This window comes from Lissotriton vulgaris, chromosome 1_1, assembly GCF_964263255.1.
Source record: "Lissotriton vulgaris chromosome 1_1, aLisVul1.2, whole genome shotgun sequence".
Taxonomy (NCBI): domain Eukaryota; kingdom Metazoa; phylum Chordata; class Amphibia; order Caudata; family Salamandridae; genus Lissotriton; species Lissotriton vulgaris.
In genome coordinates, this window is record NC_141685.1 from 733,748,367 (window position 1) to 733,775,644 (window position 27,278).

General features: G+C 46.4%; 1 protein-coding gene across 3 annotated transcripts in view; it reads right to left on the minus strand.

The window, feature by feature from the left end:
• Positions 1 to 634: 634 nt before the first annotated feature.
• SOAT1 (sterol O-acyltransferase 1) overlaps positions 635 to 27,278 on the minus strand; it is a 238,058-nt gene continuing 211,414 nt past the window's right edge. For all 3 annotated transcript variants that reach the window (XM_086955365.1, XM_086955372.1, XM_086955378.1), the window contains one exon: positions 635 to 2,758. In XM_086955365.1, the coding sequence (XP_086811491.1) occupies positions 2,702 to 2,758 (57 nt within the window). In that variant the 3' untranslated portion in view covers positions 635 to 2,701. The remainder of the gene's footprint in view (positions 2,759 to 27,278) is intronic.

Here is a 27,278-nt window from a genome sequence, read left to right on the forward strand (position 1 = left end):
CTGACACATTGCCCCATAATGCATGCTGGAGTGGGTGGAAGAAAAATGTGAATGACACAACCACAGACTAGTGGATGAAGTCTGGCTGAAACAGCTGTAAGTAACTAAGTTATAAAGATAATTTTAATATAATCAAAAGGTCTTATTTAACATAGACCAAAAAAAGCCAATCAGTCTGGCATTGGAGAAAGAAAGAAAAATTAAAAAGGGGAAGAATAAAAAGACAAGAAAGAAAGGTGAGAAAGAAAGCTAAAAAGAGAAGGCAAGAAAGAAGTCAATAAGAACAGGTTACTTACCTTCAATAACGCCTTATCTGGTAGAGACTATTTAACTGCAGATTCCTTTCCTTAGAACAGATACCCAAGCAATACCTCCCCGGAGAAGGGACTGCAAAACCAATGAGAAATTTTGCCTTCCCAAAAAGGATTATGGACACCTCTTTCAATGAAGACAGATGTGAACTCAGAACATCTGAATAAAATGAGCATCGGTAATAAGAAGGGTTAGCTGGTAGACCAAATAACACACTATGTGGCTTGTAAAACTGACCTCACAATTCCATATTTCCCCACAAATTCGACCCCCTCACCCAAGTCATGCTCACCTGCTACCAGAGGACCAGATCACGACTAGGTTTATTTAGAGAAATTTTATTAACACAACCTCATACAGATCATTGGCAAGTGCACTTTGTCAAAGGACGGCATAAAAATATCACCACATACATAGAGGGCCTAATGCACAAATCTTTTATCCATGCTTAATACAAAAAGTTTGGGGAAACCGTAGATGTTGTGGCTGCATCTACTGGCCTGGTCTAGAAAGTACTAATACGGTACTGCTGGCCAACCCGCACGACTCGCCAAATAGGCTTCTAAACATTACTGCTAACTCTACTGGGCACTCTTGGTCCATCCTAAATAACCTACTGTGGGTCTACAGAATCCTGCTTGACTCCTAGCGAGTCTGCCAGCAGAGCACTCAGTAGTCCATGGACAATACACCAGGCAGGGTCCACATACCACAAATGAGACGCATGTAGGAATTCTCAATTAGCTGTGAAGTTTCAAGTATTCTCCTGATATTTCTCCCTTATCATTAATACAAAAATTGACAAACATCAATATATAATCAGCTCTTGTTATTCTGACAGAAATCTCCCAGTAAATAAAACCTGAGATACTAAAATTAAACAGAAAAGGCAGGCCAAACATCATCACAAAAACAGTGTGCGCTGTATAACTACTTGAAAGATGATATAACTGGAAGGGAGAAGCTCTGCTGGATGATGCATCTGCTTCAAAATACCAAATTCCAGGATAGACTCCCCTTGAAGTAAATAGGTTGTTCAAAATTTTTCTTGACAAGATAGACAGTGACCCCATCACAAAATATGTCCGTGGGGTGGAACCTAGCAAAAAGCCACGTATCTATGCCATAAATCCAGGCAGCCTTCATTTCCATAAAGCTATTGCCTGCAGTAGTCTTTTCCTAGCAGAACCATGGATATGCCATGACTGACACCACACCCCAGGAATATCTCCCCCAGTAACGAAGGAATGCTGAGGTGTCTCATTGTGTAGATGTCAGCCATGTCTCCTGTGTAGTAAACCATGGCACAAGCAGCTTTATGATCAGGACACCACCCAAAGGTCTTCTGGTCAGGAAGCCATTGCTCAGGAAAGCACCCATGTTAAGAAACTACATATCAGGATGATTCTTCTAAGAAGTCTAACCTTAATGTGGTCTATTCCTAGAGTAAAGTCAGGCTCACGAAGGAATACCACACAACTGGACAGTCCTCTGGGAGCCTGTAAAAGCCGCATTTCAGGGTAGTTTTCAGTCACTCTGGATTCAATGTCAAGAAGTATCAATGCAAGGTTCCTGTTATTACAGAAAACTTTTTTGGTAACAAAACAAAGTAGTTTTCACACATGTCAATTAGAGAAAATGTTGGTCAAGGACGGAAGAAATGCCAAGGGCATATTAGTGCACAAGATCTCCAGCTGCAACAAAGCCAGATACATTCAATAAGACCAGGATGTACAGTAATAGTTTGCTGGGGCCACAGCCCTTTCACATATAAATGAAAAGTCTTGATAACATTTGGAAAGCAGCATCCATATCCAACTGAGAACACAAACAATGATTGATGTCGGCAGTGGCCAACTGTAGATCCTCCTTCAATTACAGCAGCAGGCACTGCAGATCTACAGGTGCAACAAAACTGAAGAGTTGGAAGAAATTCCGGGAGCAGGGAAAAGGATTTGAAAGCAATGGAATAGGATACAGGCCATCTCAAAGAGACATGGCAACATCTCGGTCCGTTATAATGGAATATCTAGAATCTTTGTGAGGGAAATAAGAGGTTGTAATGACACATTCATAATCGTTGGGGTCTTGGTCCATTTGACACAGTCAGAATTTTGGACATAATGAAGAACGTACATCAGCATTTCTAGCTCATGGAAGCCCATGTAACCTTGGCTTGCTGTTAAACTATCTGGAAATGTGCTTTGTGGCTTAAATGTTTAAAGCTGGGTCTGGTCAAGATAAGCCATCCAACCAGAGCGCTCATCAGAAGCTTTTGGTAACCTGAACATCCTCTATTCAATTTTTTTTCTTTTTAAGGTAAAACATGGTTTGACTCCAACATCTGGATCTGAAAAACGAAGCACAACCTCATGGCTCAATGCAGTGTCTAAAGTTGAGGCAGACAGTTCCAGGAGCGAGGTTTCACATAATCCAGAAATGTGGGCTGCAAAGAAAAGAAACAGTGTCAGTGCAGAAGGTCTATGCCTAAGTACAAAGCCAGACAAATAAGACACCCTATTTTCAGCTTATGCGAGGAAGACATTTCCCCATAGACTGATCCTGGAAATAAGATACCTCAACTATGACCAAGCAGCAAACCGTACATCTCCCTCAATGCATACTTAAATGAGGAGTGGGACACTTTCCACAGTTTGAGGAAGGCCAATGTACCCGATGCACGTCACAGCTCGCTGTGGCAGGGAGAGGTATCTGCTTAGTTTTCAGTGTGCGAGGAGTGGACAATGACATCAAGTTTCATTTTGTGCCGAGTCACAAACTGTTATACACTGTTTTCTGAGACAAGAAAAGAGAAACACATTTGCACACCTGAGCCGTCGCACTGTTAACATCCTTGCTCAGTGCTTTATCTGTGAAACCAGGATAGCAATAATCTGTAGAGAATTGGGGAGAGCTAGACACCCTCCACTTGAACTAAGACTGCTTGAATCTATGGTGAACTAGGAAGAGTGGTGTACCCTCGGAGTGTGCTGAGCCAGGGTGAGACAGTACACCTTCAGTCTATATTAAACTTCTTCCGTGACTGCTGCTCTCTAGTTACACAAAATTTTTAATCACTTAACCTTAATGGTTACCTGTTCTCATAGATATTTGGCGTTGAGAAACTGAACAGATGTTCTAAACTAATTTGAAGTGGACTTTAAGAAACGATGGGCATTGATATTTTGAGTAGGTAAGTCTTACTCTTTAACAGACAGTGTAAAATACAGAAAATGTACTAAGCAGATGAAACTTGAGTTTTATATTATTTTATTTCTTTAGACTTGATCAGTAAAAATGGAAATTTAATAAGACAGTGAGGAAGACTTGGAGGTCTGACTATCAGAACAGGTAACCATTAAGATTAAGTGATTACAATTTTTGTGTATGTGATTACGAGCATCACTCTACGTACATATAACAGAGTGATATTAGATGTTGTCTATCTGTATTATTGAGTACTATACTCTCATTTTAGCTCAACTAGAGAGCAGCAGTCACGGAAGAAGTTTAATATATTTTTTGGAGTTAGAAGTTGAAGAGTCAGAAACCTACATTCTGATAACGACTGTGAGTGACTAGTAGAATGATTTCGCTATCAATACTTTTAGAAATTATCTTAATAAATTTGTAACAGTTATATTCTTACTGTTGACAGAATTTAGAAATACATTGAACCTGCAGGAATTCTGAATCACATATCAATAATGAACAAAAAGAACAGCTATTTACGATAGTAAGTAGAGTTGTTTGGTGGCCTTTCTCGACATTGGACACGGGCAATTGGGTTGAGACTAAGAGTCCCTCTATATCATTTCAGGTTCAGTTCTTTAAATTTTACCACAAAGGAAACATTGGAATGAAGATTTGTTGTTAATAGGTAAACTATACTTGATTATTTTTTGAATAGTGAATTTGGCTTGAAAAACCGAATGTTTTTGTTAAATACACTGATACACCGGGAATCACAACATGGCTGTTTACTTTGATCAACTTGTCACAATCATGAGGGAACTATGTCTTTTCATTTAGGTGGTGTTTTTGTATTCAAGTATAATAATCTTTTCAGAAAAGGTATATACTCTGGATAGATTTATAAATAGAGGTATATTATATTATGTTTCTATTATTATTTTTCTGGCTTGCAGCCCTGAGGAAGTTGATTAGGCAGGAGACAGATGCCCAACGAAACACATGTTGGCTGCAATTGTGAAGTCTGAAATAAAGTGGATCTACATTACGTCTACTAAAGATTTCTGGTGTTTGACTTAAAGGACTTGTAATGGACTTGTAACTACTATTACTGGCGGTTGAACTTTGACAAAAGGATAATTTTGTGTGCTCAGCGAGAATTTTTGACTTTGAATACCTGAAAGCTTTGCTTAAGGAAATTGGGGGGAGAGAGGTGACCTTCCCAGTCTTGCTTTGAAGCACCAACTGTGATTTGCTAACCTTTACGTGAGCCACACTCTTGCAGAGCGCCCTTTCTCTATCCCGGTTACCTCAATTTTCAAGTTATGAATGTGAATGTTGCTTCTAAATCAGATTGCGCCCTCCCGTTGCAGGCACGTACTCCCTGGGTTAGGGTAAAAGCTAGAAATTGCTGCCCCACCTTTGAACATCTCTTAAGCGGGGGCGCCTGCAGTTTGTTAATGTCCCTTGCTAGTTCCTCCTCTTGCACAAGGTCCAGGATGTAGGCCACAAGCTCATATGTAACATTGAAATCTCCGGCACCAATAAAAAGAAATCCCTCTACCTGAGTTGTCTAGGAAGTTGTTCAAAAGTATTATTGTATTAGATTCCTGACTTAATGCGATCATACATATTAATTAGTCTTCTGGCAAACTCCCCTTTTAAAGATATAAGGTTAAAGCCTAGAATATCAGCCAACTCGATATTAAGTCTAGTAACTTTGCAGGTCAGACTTGTCTTGACACAAATAAGTAGACCTCCGGAATGTCGACCTGCCGGTGAAGGTCTGGCTTGGATATTATAGTTAGTATACCTACTCTGGACATTGGTTCCATAGACCATGTTTCCTGGATCATGCATATATGGCATTCATCTATTAGATTAGCCCACTTGGAGTCTAACAGTTTAGACCATAGCCCTGCCGCGTTCCATGAAATGACTCTTAATTGGTCTTTAGGATTTGGGAACACCTGTAGCATAGGGCCCTCAACTGGCTCTTCTGTACCTGGGTTTGCGTCATGGTCTAACAGGACATAGCCTTGAGAAAGGTAGTTTGAGTGTTAAGTGGGGTATTAGCACTAAGGAGTCTAGTCCTCTGGGGATGACTTATTAGTTCTTTGAATGGATTCTTTTTGTGTTAAGTGGGACCCCTTGTGAATCAATCTTGGCTGTCAAGGTCAGTTAGAGCCTGAAACCTATTATTAGTGCTTGGAGCGTAGGTATAGTGGCCCGATGCTGAATCAAAGTTGGGCAACGGGGGCTTGGTGTAAATGCACGAGGATACATGAGGTGACTGTAAAAATACCCAAAGGGCACAATACTGATCCGATAGTCTAACCCCAGTGATCGCTCATACCCGGATTTGATCAGTTCTGCTAGATAAGGGGACCTACAGTTGACCACAATGGAGTCCCCCTGAATGCGCTTCCTCAAGGCGACTCACCATTCCACTCTTCTAGCAAATAAAATGTTGCGACATCTGGAAATCGAGAAATCTGATTTGCATGACAACCAGTGGCAAACGTTATTTTTTGATTGGCTTGGAGACTCTATTTTACTGACTGGTAGGTGGGGAACATCAGTTAGAATTGCCACGTAAGGGCAGCAGCCCGAAGGAAGATCCAGCTTCTCCTAATTGGGGATTCCATGCCTTTGGTATTCTGGCAGGGGGGGTATTTCTCTATGTTGGATCTTCCTTCACTGCTACTGCTACTGCTACTTTGATTGGCACAGACCTCACTTCCCCATGAATCTGAGGTTTTGGTAGCCTCAGCTCTAGGTACAAAGCTAAATTATAAGACCAATTGCCCCAAGCTCTCAAGCTCCAGTGGTAAAATCCCTAGCACGTTTAGTGGCATGGCAGATAGCGGGGGCAGATTCTCACATATGGGTTTGAGACGGTCTCTTAGTTCAATTTGTCTCTTTGTCGCCTGTATCTGCCCTACAACTCCACACTGCTGGGCTCAATGGGCTATCAGACTTCCTAATGTCATCTAGAGTGCTCTGTAGTTTTGGCATGCCAGCCTCCAGGTTACTAAGTCTCTGCAAAAGAGGTCAGAAATTAGAAATCAGGGATGATTCCAGTTTATTAATAATTGTGTTCAGGATCAGCCTAGGTGCAAAGTCAGGATCATTGTTGGAGTTAGCAACTCAGTCTTGTCTGTGCAAGTCGGTGTGGGTAAATCTTCTATGTCCCCCCTACATTGGCAGGTGTTTGAAGTCAACTTTGATCTAGTGCATGCCCTTTGAATTGGGCTGCTATGTTTTATTTTATTTTCTTCTTTGTTGGAGGCCTGTTAGTGGCTGTTAAAAATAGATTGACAGAGGTTGGGGCATTTAGGGCTGTTGACAGGGCCCCAGTAGCAACTCAATCTTGGTGAATAAAGTCACTTTGAGCAGCTGCGAGGTCTTGGGAAGAGATATTGTCTACATGCAATGAGTGAATTTCTCTCCAATCCATTGGTAACCTCATTATCAAGGACTCTTGTAGAGCACCAAGAAAGCGTCAAGCTTGGTGGGTGCTCTGGGGTCTCTTGGGGGAGCCCTCTTTAATTGGGTAATAGCCATTACATCGCAGCTGTTACCCCGCATGTCATTAGAACGCAAGTGTTACCACGCATGCATTGTAACAACGCATAGTCTTTATTCCACTTTTTTTTTTTTTACAACGTATGTACTTTTACCATGAATGCTTTACAACGAATTTCGTTGTAGAGATATGTATGGTAAATGCACATTGGTTGTAAAAAAGATAGGCGATCCACGTCGTTGCGAGGAAACAGAGGCTCTACAGTTTCCTCACAACAACGTGCACCGTCCCTCAGGTGACCAGAGCAAACTAGGAACCACGAGGGGAGACAGGTGAGGGGGATTGGGCCTAGGGTGGGGATTAATTTTTTGGGGTAAAGGGGGAAGGGGGGTCGTGCAGGGCCGTGTTTTAGGGTGGGATCGTGCAGGGGTAGTGTTTTAGGATAGGGTCGGGGGTCGTGCAGGGTAGTGTTTCAAGGTAGAAAGAGGACTAGGGGTCGAGGGAGGGTCGTGCGGGGTAGTGTTTTAGGGTAGGGTCAGGGGATCGTGCATGGTAGTGTTTTAGGGTAGGGTCGGGGGGATCGTACAGGGTAGTGTTTTAAGGTAGGTAGAGGACTGGGGTAGGGTCGTGCAGGGTAGTGTTTTACGGTAGGGTCCTGGGGGTCATGCAGAGTAGCTTTTTAAGGTAAGGAGAGGACTGGGGTTAGGGGAGGGTCGTGCAGGGGTAGTGTTTTTGTGTTTAGGGTAGGGAAGAGGATTGGGGCTCGGGGTGGTGCAGGGATAGTGATTTAGGGTTTAGGGTAAAGTTGGGGGGGGTCGTGCAGGGTAGTGTTTTAGGGTAGGGAGAGGACTGGAGGTTGGGAGAGGGTCGTGTAGGGGTAGTGCTTTATTGTAGGGTCAGGGTGGGTTGTACACAGTAGTATTTTAGAGTAGGGAGAGACTGGGGGAGGGTTGTACAGGGGTACCGTTTTAGGGTTTAGGGTACGGCAGGGTAGTGTAAGATACCGTAACAACTTTTACCAAGTGTATCCCTATACCACACATGCCTTTGTGTTGTAATGGCTTGCGTGGTAAAGGCATATGCATGATAAAAGAATTTGTTGTAATGGTAGGTCGTCGTAGAGGTTCTTGCGTAGTAATACCCGCATGTAATGGTATGCGTGGTATTAGTATGCGTAGTACCATTGATGGAGCAAGGATTCGCACGTTACCCGACTTGCTTGTAATTATGAACCTCGAATAACGTTAAAGTCATAATCAACCTGTTTGTCCTAATAATATTGCACTTTTACACTATACGGGGTGTCCCAGTGATGCTTGCTTATGTGTTTACTAATCCTAACTACGCTTGCATATAAAATGGTCGCTGCTTCGCGGGATTCTAGTCTGCGCATGCGTCGGTCACACCCATGTGATGTGACGCACTCGCAGTTCTGGAGGGAACTTGTCGCTCATGCGCAGTACTGCTAAAGATGGCTGCTTTGTTTCTCACATGCTCTTCGCTTGCACTGCTGCTTTAGCTCAGCTGTTTCGTGCTGCTTAACTCCTAATGCTATAGTTATTATAAAGTAAGGGATGTAGTATAGCCAATCATGGTATACAGTGTATTCATTTTTTCTGTGCTTCTAAATTTGTTTTCGCTTACTTTTCATGAAACACTCTCCGGGGGCCTGGGAAGAGGGGTGCCACTCCATCTTGGAAGCCGTGCGGTACTAATCACGTGATGGGGGAAAAAGAGTCTTGCAGCAGTGGAACTCAGCCAGCTGGCTGCCGAAGCTAAGATGCTCCTGGGAAACGGACCCATGCCCCAGCGAGAAGAAATCAACTCGTACCTGCACTTGATACATTTTGTTATATCTTCTGTATGCACTATTGTATTCTGAATTTCTATGCCATGGGAACTGGAATGTAAGGGGTGGGTTCGAAAATTGAATATTTAGTATGGGAAAGTTCAAATTATAGGTGGTGTCATGACCTAACCACCTCTCTCGTCCCATCGGAAGTTGGGGATCCTTACACTTGCAACATTGGTGGGTGGTACACTGACCCGAAAACAGTATAACTAGCCGAGGTTAACTAGGGAAATTGTCAGACTTGTGCGAATAGCGGACCGGTCACTGACCCTACGAACTCTATAGGTGATTGATACAGAGAGCTGCGGAGCACTCTGTCCGTAATTTCCACAAACTCAGTCTGTTGTGGAGAAACCTTAAGTGCTGGCGAAGCACTTTGCTGGGAGATTCGAGAACCCAATCGGGGTTATTGGCAGATTCCTTGCAGAGGGAGTAGCGCAGGCGTTGCATCCGAAGCTGCAGGTGTTGGTCGTACCCTTTGGGGAGCCCAGTCCTGATCCAAATCCTGGGGTGATCCTGTCCTGACTGTCCATGAGCTGTACCTGCTCGCCTACTGGCATCCTAAGTCCTTGAGGGTCCCTTCCCGCCTTTCCCAACTGACCCGTGGCCAGGGTTAGTCTCCGTCCTGTTCTAGGTAAATATATTCTGTGTGGGTGTTTGTCTATCTAAATCTTTCTCTCTCCCATTTCTGAAATAAAGCAAACTTTCCTATGTCAAGTTCTCGGTCATTTGACATCTCACGTAAAGTATTTTACTAGCATGTTCCATTTTCTTCTCCCTACCTATAGTCAAATACTGAACTGTTTAAATATATAGTTTGTTCCATTCTTACCCTCCCCATAGAAAATAAGCCCTTGTTGGTTCAGAAACGTTCGTGAGTTTCGTTTTTCTTAACTGTCAGAATATTTTGAATAGCTTACTTTGATTAGTATGTTCCTTTTCTTTACCCGCCTTTAGTATCGTGATCCATTGTGATCTTAGGTACCTGTTTTCCGAGGATTGGTAAGTCAGGTACACGGAAATAAATAGAAAGGAACAAGGATTACTGATAGCGGTGTGTAGGTTACCTGACCAATGAAATATAGTGATAAATATGCTATGGGCCCAGGTGTGCATATTTGGTAAAATAAGAGTCGGGTGACCTGCGTGCTCTATCACCGTCAAACATTCCTCTTTATCACCCGTAGTCTTACTTTTTACCATCATAGGTAGGTATCAATTCAATGAGAAGAAATAAACCTAGATACAGCTACCCCACTGGTAGGGAGCAGCGATCAAGAATGCCGGTCAAATTCAGCTGCATTCAGTCAGGGGCGGTTCAACGATGTGAACCATATGCCTCAGCCATACTCACGCTCTGGGGTCCTGGGGTTAATTGATCTGTCCCCCCTCTCTGGTTGCCAATTCTTGACTGCCTCTGCCCAGACACTCTTTAGTGTGCTGTTTTTCCTGCAGCAACGCGGCAGTGACTGTAAACAGTGTACTTGCCAGAGTCAGAGAACCAAAAGGGGGGCCCAGCCTGGCCTCCTGTGGGCACAGACGGGCACAGTTTTGGCGCGGTCTTCCTCCGGGCACGCGACCCATGCGTGTCCTGTGCAGCATGCCCTGGAGCAGCTGATATGCGCTTCCGGGCACAGTGCTGCACCGTGGCATGGCGGGCAATGCCACAACAGACTCTGGGGCTTGTAGTAGTCCTGACCCGTGTGTCCCGCAGAGTTTACTGGCGTCCCATGCAGCGGGGTCCTGTAGCAGCTGATATGTGCCTCCAGGTGCAGTGCGGCAGCGTGGAGTGGGCGGCAATGCTGCAAAAGACTGTGGGGCTTGTAGTAGTCCTGCCCCCTGCATCCAGTGGAGTTCACAGGCGACCTCAGTATCTGCTGAGTCTGGGTGGCTGTAGTATGCGCTAAGCAAGAAGAGTGGTATATCCTCATTCTGTGCGGAGCAAGGTTGAGAGTAGTGGCAATCATCAGTTCTAAGCAAGGAAGGGTGGGGCCACTCTGGCTATGCTGAGCCAGCGCGGCTACAGTGTATGCTGAGAAGAGGAGAATGGTGCACCCTAATCCAGTGCTCAGCCAGGGTGGCTATTGCCTGTAAGGAGCAAGGGCTGGCTTCAATCAGGCCTGGGAGGAGATACCAACTTCAAGCAAATTCCAGTAGAGTAAATTACTTCAAAAGGAGTAGTGGGATAAGGCAGCAGATGATACACCTGCATATTAATGAATAGGGAAGATAGGTTGTCCGAAACCTTCATTATGTGGGTCATCCTGGTTTGTTAACCAAAGGCAATAGGAATGGCCTCAGTTCCAGCGAAATCATGTAAGAGAAAGTAAGGCACAAACAAGACCCAAAATCACTGCCAAGCCCGAAAGCAAGAACACCCACGTCTATAGTGAATGCCAGAAAAATGCCTCCTGTTTGCCCTAAAATTCCAAAACATGATCATGGATGAAGTAATATAATTACTTACAAAGTGCAGGTATACCATCATGTAGCTAATTTATCCTAATTAACATCATAAAGTTTAGTAAGATCAAAGAATGCAAATGCTACTTACCAGTATGCATCTGTTCTTGGCATGTAGGGCTGCTGACATTCATATCTGTGCATAGATCGCCACCTAGTGTTGGGTCCGGATGATTGCACATTGTTGTCCTGGAAGAGTCTTCGAAGTATCACGAGATAGGTGGCTCCTCCCCTGGACTACAGTGCGCATGGGCATCGCCTCCATCCCCAGATTGTTTTTAGCCATTGGCAGAGATGGAGTGAAGAATGTGAGTGATGACCATGCTATGAGCATATGTATGTAAATTAATGAATTCTGCAGCTGCTACAGGCGCCGGGGAGGAGGGTGGGCGATATGAATGTCAGCAGCCCTACATGCCAAGAACAGATGCATACTGGTAAGTAGCATTTGCAGTTCGAGGCATGTGGGCTGCTGAATTCATATCTGTGCATAGAATACATAGCAGTCCCTCCATTAACGGCGGCCGCCCGTGCCAGCTGCAGCAGTCTGAAAAAGTGTTTTTAGAACAGCCTGACCAACAGCTGCCCGTTGTTTGGAATGCACGTCTACACAGTAGTGTTTAGTGAAAGTATGTGTGGTAGACCATGTGGCTGCTCTACAGATATCTTCTAAGGGAATGTTACCTAGGAAAGCCATAGAGGCCCCCAACTTCCTGGTGGAGTGGGCCCTCGGTGGGATAGTGAGAGTGCGCTTAGCTTTAGCGTAACAGACTTGAATCCACTTCACTATCCACCTAGCAATCCCTGCTTTAGAGATAGCGTTTCCCTTGTGGTGAGTGGCAAAAGCAACAAAAAGCTGCTTGGTTTTGCGAAAATCTTTTGTCCTGTCTACATAATACATCAAGGCCCTCTTAACATCAAGGGTGTGGAGCATGCGCTCCGCCAGTGTATCTGGGTTTTGGAAAAACACCGGCAATTCAATTGTCTGGTTTAAGTGGAATTGGGATACCACTTTGGGCAGGAATTTAGGGTTAGTGCGTAGCACCACCCTGTTAGCATGTACCTGGAAGAAAGGTTCTTGGATGGTGAGCGCCTGCAGCTCGCTAACCCTCCGTAGCGAAGTAATAGCTACTAAGAACGCAACCTTCCAAGTCAGAAACTGAAGCTCACAAGAGTGCAGTGGCTCAAAGGGAGGACCCATCAGCCTCGTAAGAACCACATTGAGGTTCCATTCTGGAGCTGGTGGGGTCCTTGGTGGAATGACCCTTTTGAGTCCTTCCAGAAAGGCCTTGATAGCAGGGACCCTGAAGAGTGACAGGTGTTGTCTATTCTGGAGGTATGCTGCAATAGCAGACAGGTGAATGCGGATGGAAGAGTACGCCAGATTGCATTGGTACAGGTGGAAGAGATAGCAAATGATGTTTTGAATGGAAGCATCTAGCGGGTCAATATTGTGGTTAGCACAGTAGATGACGAACCTCTTCCATTTAGCCGCATAACAAGCTCTGGTAGTGGGCTTCCTTGCCTCCCGAATGATGTTCATGCAATCGGGAGGAAGATTGAGGTAGCCAAACTCTAGGACTTCAGGAGCCAGATCGCCAGGTTGAGCTGTTGCGGATCTGGGTGCTGAATGTCGCCATGGCTCTGCGTCAGAAGGCTGGGAGTGAGATGAAGCCTTTGATGCGGTACCACGGACAGTTCCAGAAACGTGGTGTACCATGGTTGGCGAGCCCACGTTGGAGCAACTAGGATGAGAGTCATCGAGTGCTGCCTGAGCTTGCGTGCCACCAGCGGTATCAGAGGTGCTGGGGGAAAAGCGTACGCAAATCTGCCTGACCAGTTCATCCACATCGCATTGCCCTGTGATTGGGGGTGTGGGAATCTGGCGGCGAAGCTTTGGCATTTTGCGTTCTCCTTTGTGGCGAACAGGTCTATCTCTGGATGACCCCACCTTTGGAAGTACGGTTGGAGTACTGATGGATGTATCTCCCACTCGTGCATCTGATGGCTGTGCCTGCTGAGCAGATCCGCCATTTGATTGTCCTTGCCCGGGAGATGCTCTGCCATGAGGAAGATGTTCCTCTGAATGGCCCACTTCCACATGCTCTGAGCCAGATGAGACAGCTGTGGAGAGTGTGTGCCTCCCTGCTTCTGTATGTAGTACATGGCCGTCATGTTGTCCGTCCGGATCAACACGACTTTGTTGCACAGATGTACCTTGAACGCCTTCAAGGCCATGAAGATTGCCATCAGTTCCAACACATTGATGTGCATCTTCCTTTGCTGTAGGGTCCATAGTCCCTGCACAGTGTAATGGAGTACATGCGCTCCCCATCCCTGGAGAGAGGCGTCCGTCGTCAGGATAATCTGTGGGACAGGCTCTTGGAATGGTCGGCCCTTGCAAAGGTTGTGTGGATTCCACCAATGCAGAGAGTTGTATGCCCGACCGCTCACCAACACTAGGTCTGTCAGTTGCCCATGAGCCTGAGTCCACTGACGTGCAAGGCACTCCTGAAGCGGACGCATATGTAGTCTCGCGTGCGGGACAATGGAGATGCAGGAGGCCATCATGCCTATCAACTGCATGAACACCCTCGCTGGAAGCGAGTGTTGGGGTCTGAATCTTTGGATCAGCGCCTGGATACTGGCGATTCTCACTGAATTTGGCTGCGCGGTGGCTGCCAGAGTGTTGATTGTCGCGCCCAGGTACTGTCGCACGTGGGCGGGCTGGAGATGGGACTTTGGGTAGTTCAGAGAGAATCCCAGATCGTGCAGGAGATGAATGGTGCGTGACACGTGGTCGACGCACTGCTGTTCTGTCCTTGCTTGAATGAGCCAATCGTCCAGGTAGGGAAAAACGTGGACGTGCTGGCGACGGAGATGCGCCGCCACAGTCGCTAGGCACTTGGTAAACACTCTCGGTGCCGTGGTGACCCCGAACGGCAGAACCTTGAACTGGTAATGCTGGTCTAAGATCGTGAATCTGAGGTACTTCCTGTGGGAAGGATGCAGGGGGATATGAAAATAGGCATCTTTCAGATCCAGCGTATCCAGGAAGTCCCCCTGTTGAAGCAGGGGAAGCACCTGCTGCAACGTGAGCATATGGAAGTGCTCCGAGAGGATGTACCAGTTCAGGGGCCTGAGGTCCAGGATCGGCCTGAGGGATCCGTCCTTCTTGGGAATTAGAAAATACAGGGAGTAAACCCCTGTTCCCCGCTCTTGCAATGGAACGAGCTCTATCGCCCCTTTTTGCAGCATGACTAGAACTTCTTGCTGCAACAAGGTCAAGTGCTCGCCTGACATAGGACGGCTCCTTGGGGGTATGTCCGGTGGAATGGACGTAAGCTCTAGACAGTACCCGTACTGGATAATAGACCTCACCCACCTGTCCGTGGTGATGGACTTCCACGCCGGCAGGAACTGCTGGAGTCTCCCCCCGACCGGTGTTGCATGGCCGGGGGGCAGTGACAAGACGTCACTGTTTGTTGGTGGCGGTGGACCTGGAGCTATTGTTGCCACGTCCCCTGCCCTTGACATTATTGCCTCTGTAACCACCTCTATTTTTGTTGTTATACGAGGCTTGGGTGTTATTCTTGTAATATTGTGTGGACTGGGATGCCTGTCCCCTTGAGGTGCCTCTGGAGTTTGAGCGGCGAAAGGAACCACTCCGAAACTGCTGACTTTGTAAAGCCCCCATGGACTTGGCAGTTTCCGTATCTTTTTTCATTTTTTCCAGTGTGGCATCCACCTCAGGGCCAAACAGATGGTCAGGATTCACTGTCTGATTCAGTATCGTGGTTTGGATGTCGGGTTTGAACCCCGAAATTCTAAGCCAGGCATGGCGTCTAAGCAGCACACTAGTATTGATAGCCCTGGAGGCTGTGTCTGCCACATCCAGCGCACATTTGATGGATGCATTCGTAATGAGTTTACCCTCCTGAATCAGCATCTCCCCCGCCTCTTTGTATTGGTCAGGCAAGTGTTGCAGTATGGCCTCTAATGTGTCATAATGGGCCCTATCATAACGTGCAAGCAAGGCTTGGGTGTTAGATATTCTCCAGATATTAGCTGCCTGTGCAGCAATCCGTTTGCCTGAGGCCTCAAAGATCTTGGACTCTTTGTCTGGGGGAGGAGCGTCACCAGTAGTTTGAGAGTTGGCCCTCTTCCGAGTGTTGGAAACGACCAGGGAGTCCAATGGCAAGTGTCCCTTGATATACGTAGGATCCGTGGGTGCTGCCTTATATTTCCTGTCGATGCGAGGGTTGACCACACGCGCTCGGGTGGGCTCCTTGAAAACCTCCGTTGCATGTTTAAGCACCCCCTTCAGCATCGGTAGCGTTTTGACTGACTTTTCGGCTACCGAGAAGGTGTCGAATAAGAAGTCCACATCCACGGGGTCCGAGTGCAGCTAGACGTCGTGGTTAGCAGCAGCTCTCTCTATCAGAGCATTGAAGGCCGTCGAATCCTCAGTCGGGGACGTCTTGGCCGCAAAAAGTTGAGCGTCCTGACCCGCCTGCGGGTCCTCCGGGTCGCCTCCGGCGGACCACGGAACGTGCTCCTCCTCCGGATCAGAGTACGCCGGATAGTCGTACTCGGCATCCTCCTCGTCCGCACCGGCTGCGGCGGAATGGGTCGGCGAGTACCCCAGGGTTTGTGGGGACACAGGTTCCACCAAAGCCGAAGAGCCCTCGGAGTCCCTTTTGTTTTTGAGAGGGATCTTAAAATGTTCCAACGCCGGCTCCGTCGTGATCTTCCTTTTGAGGAGCGACAGTTTTCCGGTGTTGGCGTCGATGGTTACCTCACGACGTTCCTCTTCAGCAAGCGGTTGGAGTCGAAGCTTCGACACCACCAAGGCCGCCTTAGGTGCCAATACCTCCTTCGAGGGTCCACTCTGCTTCGGCGCGAAGGCCTTCGGCGCCGACTTGGGAGGAAAGGTGAAACGGATAGGCGTGTGCTCCTTCGCAGGCTTAGGCGTGAGCTTTGGCGCCACAGTGTCTTTTCGAATCCGCTGCAAGGATTCCGCCACCTTTTTCGTCAAGGCCGGAGAGGGCTTGACCGGCTCGAGCGACTTTTCGGCATCGAGAGCCCGATCACCCGCATGCGCCTTCTTCGGGGCCGACGCCCCATGGCCATGCGCGTCGTCGCCCAGACGCTTCTTCGGAGCCGACTTCGGGTCCACAACCCCTTTTGGAGCCGACGCAGCCGCGTCGGACGATTTCGCCTTCGGCACCGACCCCGAGGACTTCGGGTCGGCCATCTTGGCGTGGCTCTTCGAGTCGGCCATTTTGGTTTTCTAGGAAGTTGACGCCTCCAGAACCTTCTTCACCAGCGCAACTTTCACTTTCGGTTTCGCATCCGAGGGTGCGTGACCAGTTGGCTTCACTTTCGTTTTCTTCGACGTAAGTGATGGGTCATAAATGTCCGTGACCGGGCCCGGAGGCGGGGACGTAGGACTCATAGTTAGATCTTGGGTAAGGCCCGAAGGCGATCCCTCGACCTGGGCCGTAGGAGGGGTAATAACCCCAGAGTCTGGTTGGGGATGCTCCTCCTCCGAGCTATCACCCATAGTGACAAAAGCCTGATCGTCGTCCCCTACCTCGTCGGTGACTTCGTCAAAGTTCTCCGCACCCTCGTCGTAGGTTTCCCCGTCGGATGCGGGATTAGAGTCCGAACCTTGCACGTCGTCTTCTCCCTCGACAGATTCCTGGAAAATGTCATCTGGTGGGGGCGCCGAAGCCGAAAACTTAGCCTGGAGCCTATAGGCCCGACGAATCTTTAAAGTCTTCTTGCTCCGGAACTTCGAACACGCCATGCAGGTGTCTTCGCGGTGATCCGGCGACAAGCAGGTATTGCACACAGGGTGCACGTCGAGGTGTGAATATTTAGAGTTACACACCGGGCACTTCTTAAACTGAGTTCGCTCCATAGCAAGAGTGTAGTGTAGGCCCGTCCGCGCCGAAAGCACGTGGAAGGGCAGCAAGAGATCGGAGCTGAGAGTCAGAAAGAAAACCCGTACGCAACTATACCGACGCCCAGCCTAAAGACCTTTTGGTCTCGAGTCGAAGTTGAACAACTATCGGTTCCGTCAGAGGGAACCGAAACACATCCGAACCCAATGGCGGAAAAAAACAATCTGGGGATGGAGGCGATGCCCATGCGCACTGTAGTCCAGGGGAGGAGCCACCTATCTCGTGATACTTCGAAGACTCTTCCAGGACAACAATGTGCAATCATCCGGACCCAACACTAGGTGGCGATCTATGCACAGATATGAATTCAGCAGCCCACATGCCTCGAACCTAAGATGCACCCTGTCATGTTTAGGATGAAAGGCTGCAAGGACTGCAGTACCTCACGGGCTGATAATATCTGCACTGAAATACTGGATGACTTGATGGCAGACAGAGTACACATAGACTGTCTTACTAAGAGCAATTCATTGCACACGTTTCACATGATTTTGAAATCCAGACTCCGACATGAAAAAAGCAGTAGATAAGCTTACCATAAAAAAAATTACAAAATAGATCCTTCCCTCTGGAAAGTATTCCTAATAATCTCATACCTGGTGCACTCTGCTTCCTAGTGCCTTTTCACCTAAGATGTTGGTTAAGGAGACTGCTGTTCATCTGTGCATGTGAGAGCACTAAAGCTCTGTAACATTGCAAGCAACAAAGCTACCCAAGATAAGTTTGTTAATGTATTAATATGGTTAATAACTCTGACAAACAAAATACCTTTGGTAACATCTTTCTGGCAGAGACTTTATATAACCACAGATTCCTCACTTTGCGAATTTCCCCAGGTGCAGAGTGGCTCCAGAGAATCTTTTATAGCAATCCCCCAGCGCATTGGTAAGTGGAGTTGAGGGGCTCAGCGTCAGGTCGGTCCCGCCTCAGATGTGATGCTGGGGCCACTATATCTGCACCATCCCCACTCACCGATGCCCACTTCTTTCAGATCTGTTTCTGTGGAGTCCGATGTGGAGCCCACAGAGATAGAATATGCCGGTGTGCAGATCTATAGGTTGGAATCTTACTGATGTGTGATGCGAGTCCATTCCACAGAGTGTTTTGTTAACCTGTGAAGGGACACCCAGGTGGCAGCCTGGAAGATGTCCAAGACTGGCACACCGTGAGCCAATGCAGTGGTAGTAGCCTTGCTCTAGTGGAATGAACATGCAACCCTTATGGGGGATTATTCTTGGCTAGCCCAGCACATAGCAGAGCTTTATGCATACGACAATCCACAGGGAGATGATTCTTTTTTGCACCAGTTTCCCCGTTATGGCTCCAGAGAAGTCTATTAAAAAATTGACTGTCCAATCGATGGTCTATGGTTTGACAGATGTAAAAGCAGAGGACCATCTTAGGATCAAGACAATGGATCAGCTCCTCCTGCCTAGAGGGGAGAGGTGGAGCATAAACAGCTCGCAGGGTGATAACTGCCCTGTGGGCCTGTCTAACCTTGGCAGGAATACAACTTTTGTCCAGAGGAGCAACTTCGCTGGGAAGAAGGATGTATATGTTTGTTGGATGGATAACGCCTGGAGTTTGCTTACTCATCGGGCAGATGTTATTGAGATAAGAAAGCTCAAGTTATGGTCAGCAGGTGAAGAAAGCAACTGTGCATCAGTTCAAAGACAATGCACATCAGATATGCAAGAACCAAATTAAGGGCCCACTGCTGCATCACAAAAGATGTTTGAGGAAACCTGTGGATCAGCCCCTTCAAGAAACACATCATAACAGGTGATCTGAACAGGGATGGCCGACATGGCAACCTAAGATGGCTGAAAAAAAAAGATAGCTTTGAACTGTTGTCACAGGAAGGCCGTGCTGGGCTAGAAAAAGAAGATGGCTTAGCTTGTAAAGGTTGAATTTCACCGGAAGAACACCAGACAGCAAACTTCTCGCAGCGACCCATATATACAATTTTTATGGAAGGAGGCCTGGCTGCCAGGATGACACGAATATCTTCAAGTGGGGTGGTGGTGGGGAAATCGTAGACCATCAACTGTCACTGTTCAATTTATTTATTTTAAAACACACCTCTTTAAGGCCAAGTCGCCCTTCACCCCAGAGAGGCAATAGACATCAAAGGGGTTGACCTTTAGCAATTTATGGACATCATTACAAAAGACCGTGGAGCAACTTCAGGCATGGTGCTGAAATACTACACTGGTTGTGACTGTCCTGCCCAGACAGTCAGTAATGTCTTAGCCAGAGCGAGGGAGTTTTTTGCTGTGTCCTGGTCGTCTTGGATAAGCCACTTTAGTGTAGGCCAGATGTTATCTGGGACAGCTGGAAAGATGACCACAACTCTGTACCACAACACATGCAAGCAAGCATCTTCCCCGGAGGCAGCTGGTATTGATTGACTGGAGGGCAAGCCGGGCAGATGAAAACATCAGCTTAGCGAATGTCTCCATGCATTACGACTCAGTGTGGTGGGTTGGTCAGAAAAGCATTGGGGTTAAGAGGACTTCTGGACGTTTGCCCCAGCAGGATCCTCGGAGTAATATGTTGCAGGAAGAAATCTGGATACCCGGTAGCAAACGTATGCCACTTTGCCACCTATTAACTAGAGGGCAAGATCCTGGTGGCTCAGGTGCCCATCAGTACACCTTTGTGGCCATAACCAGGTTAGGGAAAGATAAAACAATATTCAGAGAGGTATCCAGGCCACTGACATCCTGCAAGTCTAAAAATAGAATAGGTTCTCATCATCATATGGGGTGTCATCAGCATCATCATCACCTTGTAGTTGTGAGGTGTGCGGTCCTGAATGCGAATAAAGAAAGGTCTGTGTTTGGATTTGAGCTTCAGAGTCAGGATTGGTGACATCGGTTGTGGCACCGAAGGCAGTGTCAGGAGTTGCACTGGTGCTTGTGGAGCCATGCTCAGAGAAGGAGTCAGCCTCGGATCAAAGTTGAGTGGCATAGTCTGCATCAGGGATAAATCTGCAGGCGGTAACTAGACTGGGGGCTGCCTTAGATCCTTTGAGCACATGATTACCAAATATCTTAGTAAGGGCCAGTTACACTTTTTGAAGTTGTTGTAGCATCGCTGACCTGAGAGTTTGTGGCACATCAGAAGCAGCGTCAGAATCGTTTCAAATTGGGGGAATGAATACACAGCCTGAAAATACTAGAGGGGAGGGTGGTGGGCAAGAGGGGTTGCGTTGCTCTAAATGGTGGGTGTGATGGAGCAACAAGGTATTGATCTCTTAGGTTTCTTTCACTTTTCTGACCTATCTGAGCTTCAGCACTTAAACAATGAACGATCTCAAAGAGGAGATCAGCCTTGGGATCACATCCACGCCCTCAGCTGAAACTAAGTGATCTTTATTTTCCTTTGAAGGTCCACGATGACAAGTATGGCTTCACAGTCACGGATGGCCTTGCTGTTCATTTTTGCAGAGCAGTCACACTGGGCAGAGTCTGGTCATGAGCTGTGACACCATTGACAGAAATCATAGGTGTGAATCAATGACGCCTGGCAATGGCAGTCCCTACATGGTTTGAACCATATTGTTTTCCTGAGACATGTGCCTTGAACACTGGATACATTTGGGGACAGGCTGATAGGTTTTGAAGGCGGTACGGATCCGTGTGGGAAGGTGCAGAAAAAAAGGAAAGGATGTCAGTGTGTAGAGGTGGCGAGATTATGGTGGCCTGACATCACATCTAAAGCAGAGTGGACCCTACACAGAGCTACTTGACCCCTACAGTTGCACAGAGGATTGCTATGAACATTGTCCTGACACAGTCTGGCGCCGGGGGAAATTCACATGTGAGGAATCTGTAGTTGAAATCCTCTATCACAAGCAGTCATACTTGTACAGCAAGAGTATAACTGCATCACAGTTATTCACACTCCTTCTGTACCGGTTCCACTGTATCACAGTGTATGACTGCATCACAGTTATTCACCTTCAAGACAAGCATTTTGTTGTTATGTTAATATGGTGAGAATCTGATGCAGGCAAACTCACAATAAACTAATATGACCCCATCACTGTTATTCACCATACTGACAAGAAAATGCTTAGGTGCTTTGGTTAGCTTTGTAGCATGTAAGATTACAGAGCTGTAGCTCTTTCACATACATAAATGAAGGCAATTAACTTTTAAAACATCTATAATAAAAATAACACACAAAAGCACAGCACACCACAGCTCCGCAATAGACGTCTTCCAGCGTTCACTGAAGAGAGTGCCTTGTACAACTCTAAAAACTTGCAGTGGTCGCATGGAGTACATTTCAGTTTAAACCGACCTTTCGCTGAACCATGCTCGGCAGCGTGATTTGTAGCAGAACAGTGAGTTTAGTAGCCCATGCTTCTTTCTGGAGCACCAGGCTTTATCCCACCCTCAATAAGAATGGGAGGCGCTGAGTCTTAAACAAACCCCAGAGTGCGTTTGATTTGGAGCGGAGTCCGGCTGATTCTTAGATAGTTGTCCAAGGAGAATCAGAGATTAGTTATAAATGGGCAGAAGAATGCTTATTAGGTTATTGACTTGAAACAGTCACCTGAATAAAAACCGAACTGTCTAGCACCACAGAACGCCCATGAACTCCCAAGCAGTCTCTAGTCCCCTGTTGGGACTTCCGAGCAAGCATTCAAGAAGGTTCCTAGACTTCCGCACAGTGGCAAATTAGGAACTAGACAAGTCCATGCCCTCTAGATATCCCAGTCCAAGTAAGACAAACAAATTCATGAGTAGTGATGTACATGACAACCTGTACATAAAACCTTTATGCCTAAGCATTTAACTATAATAAAGGCATGACCAATAAGGTAGTGATATCTCTGACTTATGAACAGCTATGCCTGTATGTGTACCCTGCCTGTGTACTGCACCTATAAAGGAAAATGCTACTTACCAGTATGCATCTGTTCTTGGCATGCAGAGCTGCAGAGATGTACACTATGCATAGATCACCACCTAGTGTTGGGCCCGGATGTTTGTAGTTTGTTGTTGTCCTGAAAAGTTCTTTGGAAGTCACGAGATAGGTGACTCCTCCTTAGAACCACATTGCGCATGGGCATCAGCTCCATCCCCAGATTGTTTTTCGCCATTAGGAAAATGATGGTGCTTTGCAAGTACAGGAAGGATTCCCGTGTAATTTGTATCTAATTACGATAATACTGGAACAGCCAAGGGTAGCCGGGGAGGCGGGTGGGCGTGTACAACTCTGCAGCTCTTCATGCCTAGAACAGATGCATACTGGTAAGTAGCATTTACCGTTCGAGGCATATGAGCTGCAGATTGTACCGTATGCACAGATTATATAGCAGTACCCACCGCTAGCGGCGACCAGCCCTATCTGTTGCAGTAGTTTGGAATAATGTTTTGAGAACAGCCTGGCCCACATTAGCTTGTTGTTTTGTTTGCACATCTACACAATAGTGTTTTGTGAATGTGTGCGGTGTAGCCCATGTGGCTGCTCTGCAGATGTCATCTAGGGGAATGTTCCCTAAAAATGCCATTGAAGCCCCTATCTTTCTGGTAGAGTGGGCTTTAGGAGGAACAGATAGTGTACGTTTAGCTTTGTGGTAGCAAATCTGTATGCATTTGACAATCCATCTAGCTATTCCAGATTTTGAAATGGAATTGCCCTTGTGTGGTGGTGAGAAAGACACAAAAAGTTGTTTTGTCTTACGAAAGGGTTGTTTTCTTTCTATGTAGTATAGCAACGCTCTTTTGACGTCTAAAGTGTGAAGAGCTCGTTCTGCTACTGACTGTGGGTGCGAGAAGAAAACGGGCAGTTTCACAGATTGATTGAGAGTGAATGGAGAAATGACTTAAGGCAGGAATTTTGGATTGGTACGCAGAACAACCTAATTTTGATGCATTTGCTAAAAGGGTTCTTGAATGGTTAGTGCTTGTAGGTCACTAACTCTGCGCAGGAAAGTAATAGCTACCAGGAATGCAACCTTCCAGGTTAAAAATTGTAATTCACATTTGTGTAGGGGTTCAAGGGAGGCCCCCATTAGCCGTGTGAGAACGACGTTTAAATTACATACAGGTGAAGGTGGTACTCTGGGAGGAATTATTCTTTTAAGGCCTTCCATAAAGGCTTTAATGGCAGACACTCTGAACAGAGATAGATGTTGTCTGTTTTGCAGATATGCTGCTATTGCAGCAAGACGTAGTCTAATAGACGTATAGGCTAAGTTACATCTTTGAAGATGCAGTAAGTAACCTATAATGTGTTGAATAGCCACATCTAAGGGATTAATATCGTTGTTATGACAATATATTACAAATCGTTTCCACTTGGCTGCATAACATACCCTAGTGGTAGGATGTCTAGCTTCTTTAATGACATTCATGCAGTCTGGAGGAAGGTTCAAATACCCAAATTCTAGGACTTCAGGAGCCAGATCGCATGGTTGAGCAGGTGTAGAGACAGGTGCAGTTTTTGGTGTGGTACCACAGACTGTTGTAGCAGTGTGGGGAACCACAGTTGTCTGGCCCACGCTGGAGCAACTAGGATGAGGGTCAGAGAATGCTACTGTAGTTTGCTTACTACTAGTGGCATGAGTGGTAGAGGTGGAAAAGCGTACGCAAATCTGTTTGACCAATTCATCCATATCGCATTGCCTTTGGACAGTGTGTGTGGATATCTGGCGGCGAAGCTTGGGCATTTTGCGTTTTCGTGGGCGGCAAATAGGTCTATCTAAGGTTGTCCCCACATCTGAAAGAATGGCTGAAGAACTTGCATTTGAAGTTCCCACTCGTGGGTCTGTGGTGTTTGACGACTTAACAGATCCGCTATAGTATTTTGTACTCCTGGGACATGTTGGGCTAGAAGGAATATGTTCTGAGGTATGGCCCACCTCCATATTTTCTGTGCTAGTTGAGATAGTTGCAGGGAGTGCCTGCCTCCTTGCTTCTGTATGTAATACATTGCTGTCATGTTGTCTGAGCGGACTAACACAGTTTTAACACAGACTTCTATCCGTCTCTCTGTATTGTCTCTTCCCTTTTCCTCCCTTTATCACCTCCCCTACTTTTCTCTCTCCTTTCTCTCCTCTCCTAATTGTATTGCCTATTTTGGGGGATTTATTGTGTAATTGTTAAACTTTTTATGTTACATTGTTGATTCTCATGTAAAGCGCTCTGATACCTCCGGGTCTAGCCAGCGCTATATAAAACTCTTTAAATAAATAAAATAAAAATACAATAAAATACTTGCTTCTTGAAAGCTTTTAGTGTCAGGAATACTGCTAGTAACTTCTGATGATTGATGTGGAGTAATTTTTGTTGCGGTGTCCACCTGCCTTGCATGGTGTGTTGCAGCAGGTGGGCTCCCCAGCCGGAGAGCGATGCGTCCGCAGTCAAGATTATCTGAGGAACTGGCTCTAGGAACGGTCAACCCTTGGAAAGGTTTTTGGTGTTCCACCACTGCAGAGAGTGAGGAGTTTGACCGTCTACCAACACTAGGTCTGTTAAGTGACCTTGAGCCTGGTTCCATTGACGTGATAAGCACTCTTGTAGCGGGCGCATTTGAAGTCTTGCATGGGGTACTATGAAGATGCAAGAGGCCATCATCCCTATGAGTTGCATGAACACTTGTGCTGGGAGGGAGTGTTGTGGCTGAAACTTTGTTAGGAGAGTTTTCATGCTGGCTATCCTTGCTGGGGTGGGATAAGCTATAACTGTCGAGGTGTTTATTGTGGCACCTAGGTACTGTTGTACTTTGGATGGCTGTAGATGAGACTTGGTGTGGTTTATTGTGAACCCAAAGTCGTGGAGCAGCTGGATGGTGGCATGAGTGTGTTTTACGCATTGATTGTGTGAGCTGGCTTTTATGAGCCAGTCGTCGAGGTACGGGAAGACATGGATGTGCTGTCTTCGTAGATGCGCTGCCACCACTGCCAAGCACTTGGTGAATACCCTGGGTGCTGTTGTGACACAGAATGGTAGTGCTGCCCGTCTATTACAAACCTGAGATACTTCCTGTGAGCTTTGTGAATGGGAATGTGGAAGTATGCGTCCTTGAGGTCTAGAGTAGCCAGGAAGTCGTCTTGTGAAAAGAGGGGAAGGACTTGCTGGAGTGTCACCATGTGAAAATGGTCTGACTGTATGTATATGTTTAGAGGTCTGAGGTCTAAAATAGGCCTTAGAGAGCCGTCCTTTGGGATTAGAAAATAGAGAGTAAACCCCCTTGTTTTGCTGGTGCAGAGGAACTAGTTCTATTGCACTTTTTTTCTAGGAGAGATACTACTTCTTGCTTTAACAGTGACAGATGTTCTTGCGACATTGGACGCCGTTTGGGTGGTATATTTGGGGAGGGGGGTAGATGTTAATTCTAGACAGTAACTTGAGTGAATAATTTGGAGCACCCACCTGTGATGTGATGTTGATCCATGCAGGCAGGAATTGGTGGAGTTTTCCCCCCCACAGGAGTGGAATGTTGGGGGGGAAGGGGAGGAAAGTCATTGGGTAGAGGTGGAGGCAGAGCGGGAGGTGTTGTTCTTGCCTCTGCCTTTTTTGTTGTTACCCCTGTAACCTCCTCTCTGGTAGCCCTTGGTGAATGTGGATTGGCTAGGGCAGTAGTCTTCAAACTTTTCCAGGTTGAGCCCCCCCAGCTGAATTCCCCCAGATGTTGGGCCCCCCCACCACCCGACAGAAACCTCGGGAATCCGGCACACCACATGATCGACTGCCACGCGCACACCACGGGCCATATCCGGCAAACAATGCTCAACACAACAAGAGTGCCTAGCAAACTGCACGCCTGAGAGTGTTTTGAACGAGGCAGAGACGCGGCTCCGGCGAGACCGAGAACATATCCAGTTCTTGGGAGGAATCCTGTTATCCTATGCCCGTTCAAGGAAAGTTTTAAAATGCTATAAGATCTACAAGTTAAAATTGCCTAAAGGACTGTAAAGACGAAAAAAGACATCCCAATACGAGGATCTCCTTTAAAAAGAGAAAGGGCGTAGTAGCAAAAGACTGCAGAAATCCATTGAAACGCTACACAGGCCCCAGCTTGGATCCTCTACCACAGACAGTGGGGAGAAGGTATAAACCAAGACTCTTTGAAACGAGAAACCCCAACCAAAGAAGTCCTGAAGAAGGTGCCACAGAATCAAATGTACTGCACCGAAACGCGTCGACGCATTTCTCAGATATAAAGAATCCAACCAGGGCCCAGTAAACACGGGATGTACATGTATTACTGTCGCTGTTGTTTACAGAAGCTAATGTAATAACAGGCCTGTGGATCTACAGATCAATAGTGGCAAAGACATTTAGAAGCCACAGGTATACTAGGGGTTCTTCACTTTGTAGTTTTTTATTTCCTATTTCATTGTTGATCGCTCATGAACTGCTGAAATGTCATATGTATGTTTTTTCATTGTCCTGAAATTTTAACTGTTGTATTGTCTAATTTTGCATGAGAGATATTGGTTTCAAGTATTTTTTACTTTTCAAAGAATATTTCTTTGAAATTTTAATTGTCTTGTATTTTAAGTTGTTCAGATGTACGGTTTTTATTAAAAATATATTGTAAACTACTTTATTTCTCTGTGGAAATTATTATGTATTCCCTATAGCACAGTAAACTATAGGTTTTTGCCATTTAAATGTATAAGTGTATCTATATTGGTATGTGAAGTTAATTGGCGCACTCCAGGGATTTCCCTTTGACTTGCTGTGAGTGGGTGTGACAAAACGACAGAGGCGTACCAGACAGCTCAAAACACAATCCTCCAAGACAAAATGTGCGCAAATTCTCCCCACTAGGATGCCCTGCCTTACACAGGACATAGATCAACAACAATACCACCAACATGAATGGGACGGGTGTGCCGGTGCCCAGCCACACCTAGACTCTCAATCTGTGGGTGAATCCCTGCCACTGCCATCCTCAGGCTGTGCTCCACATCCAGTTCTAAACGGTACCTAGT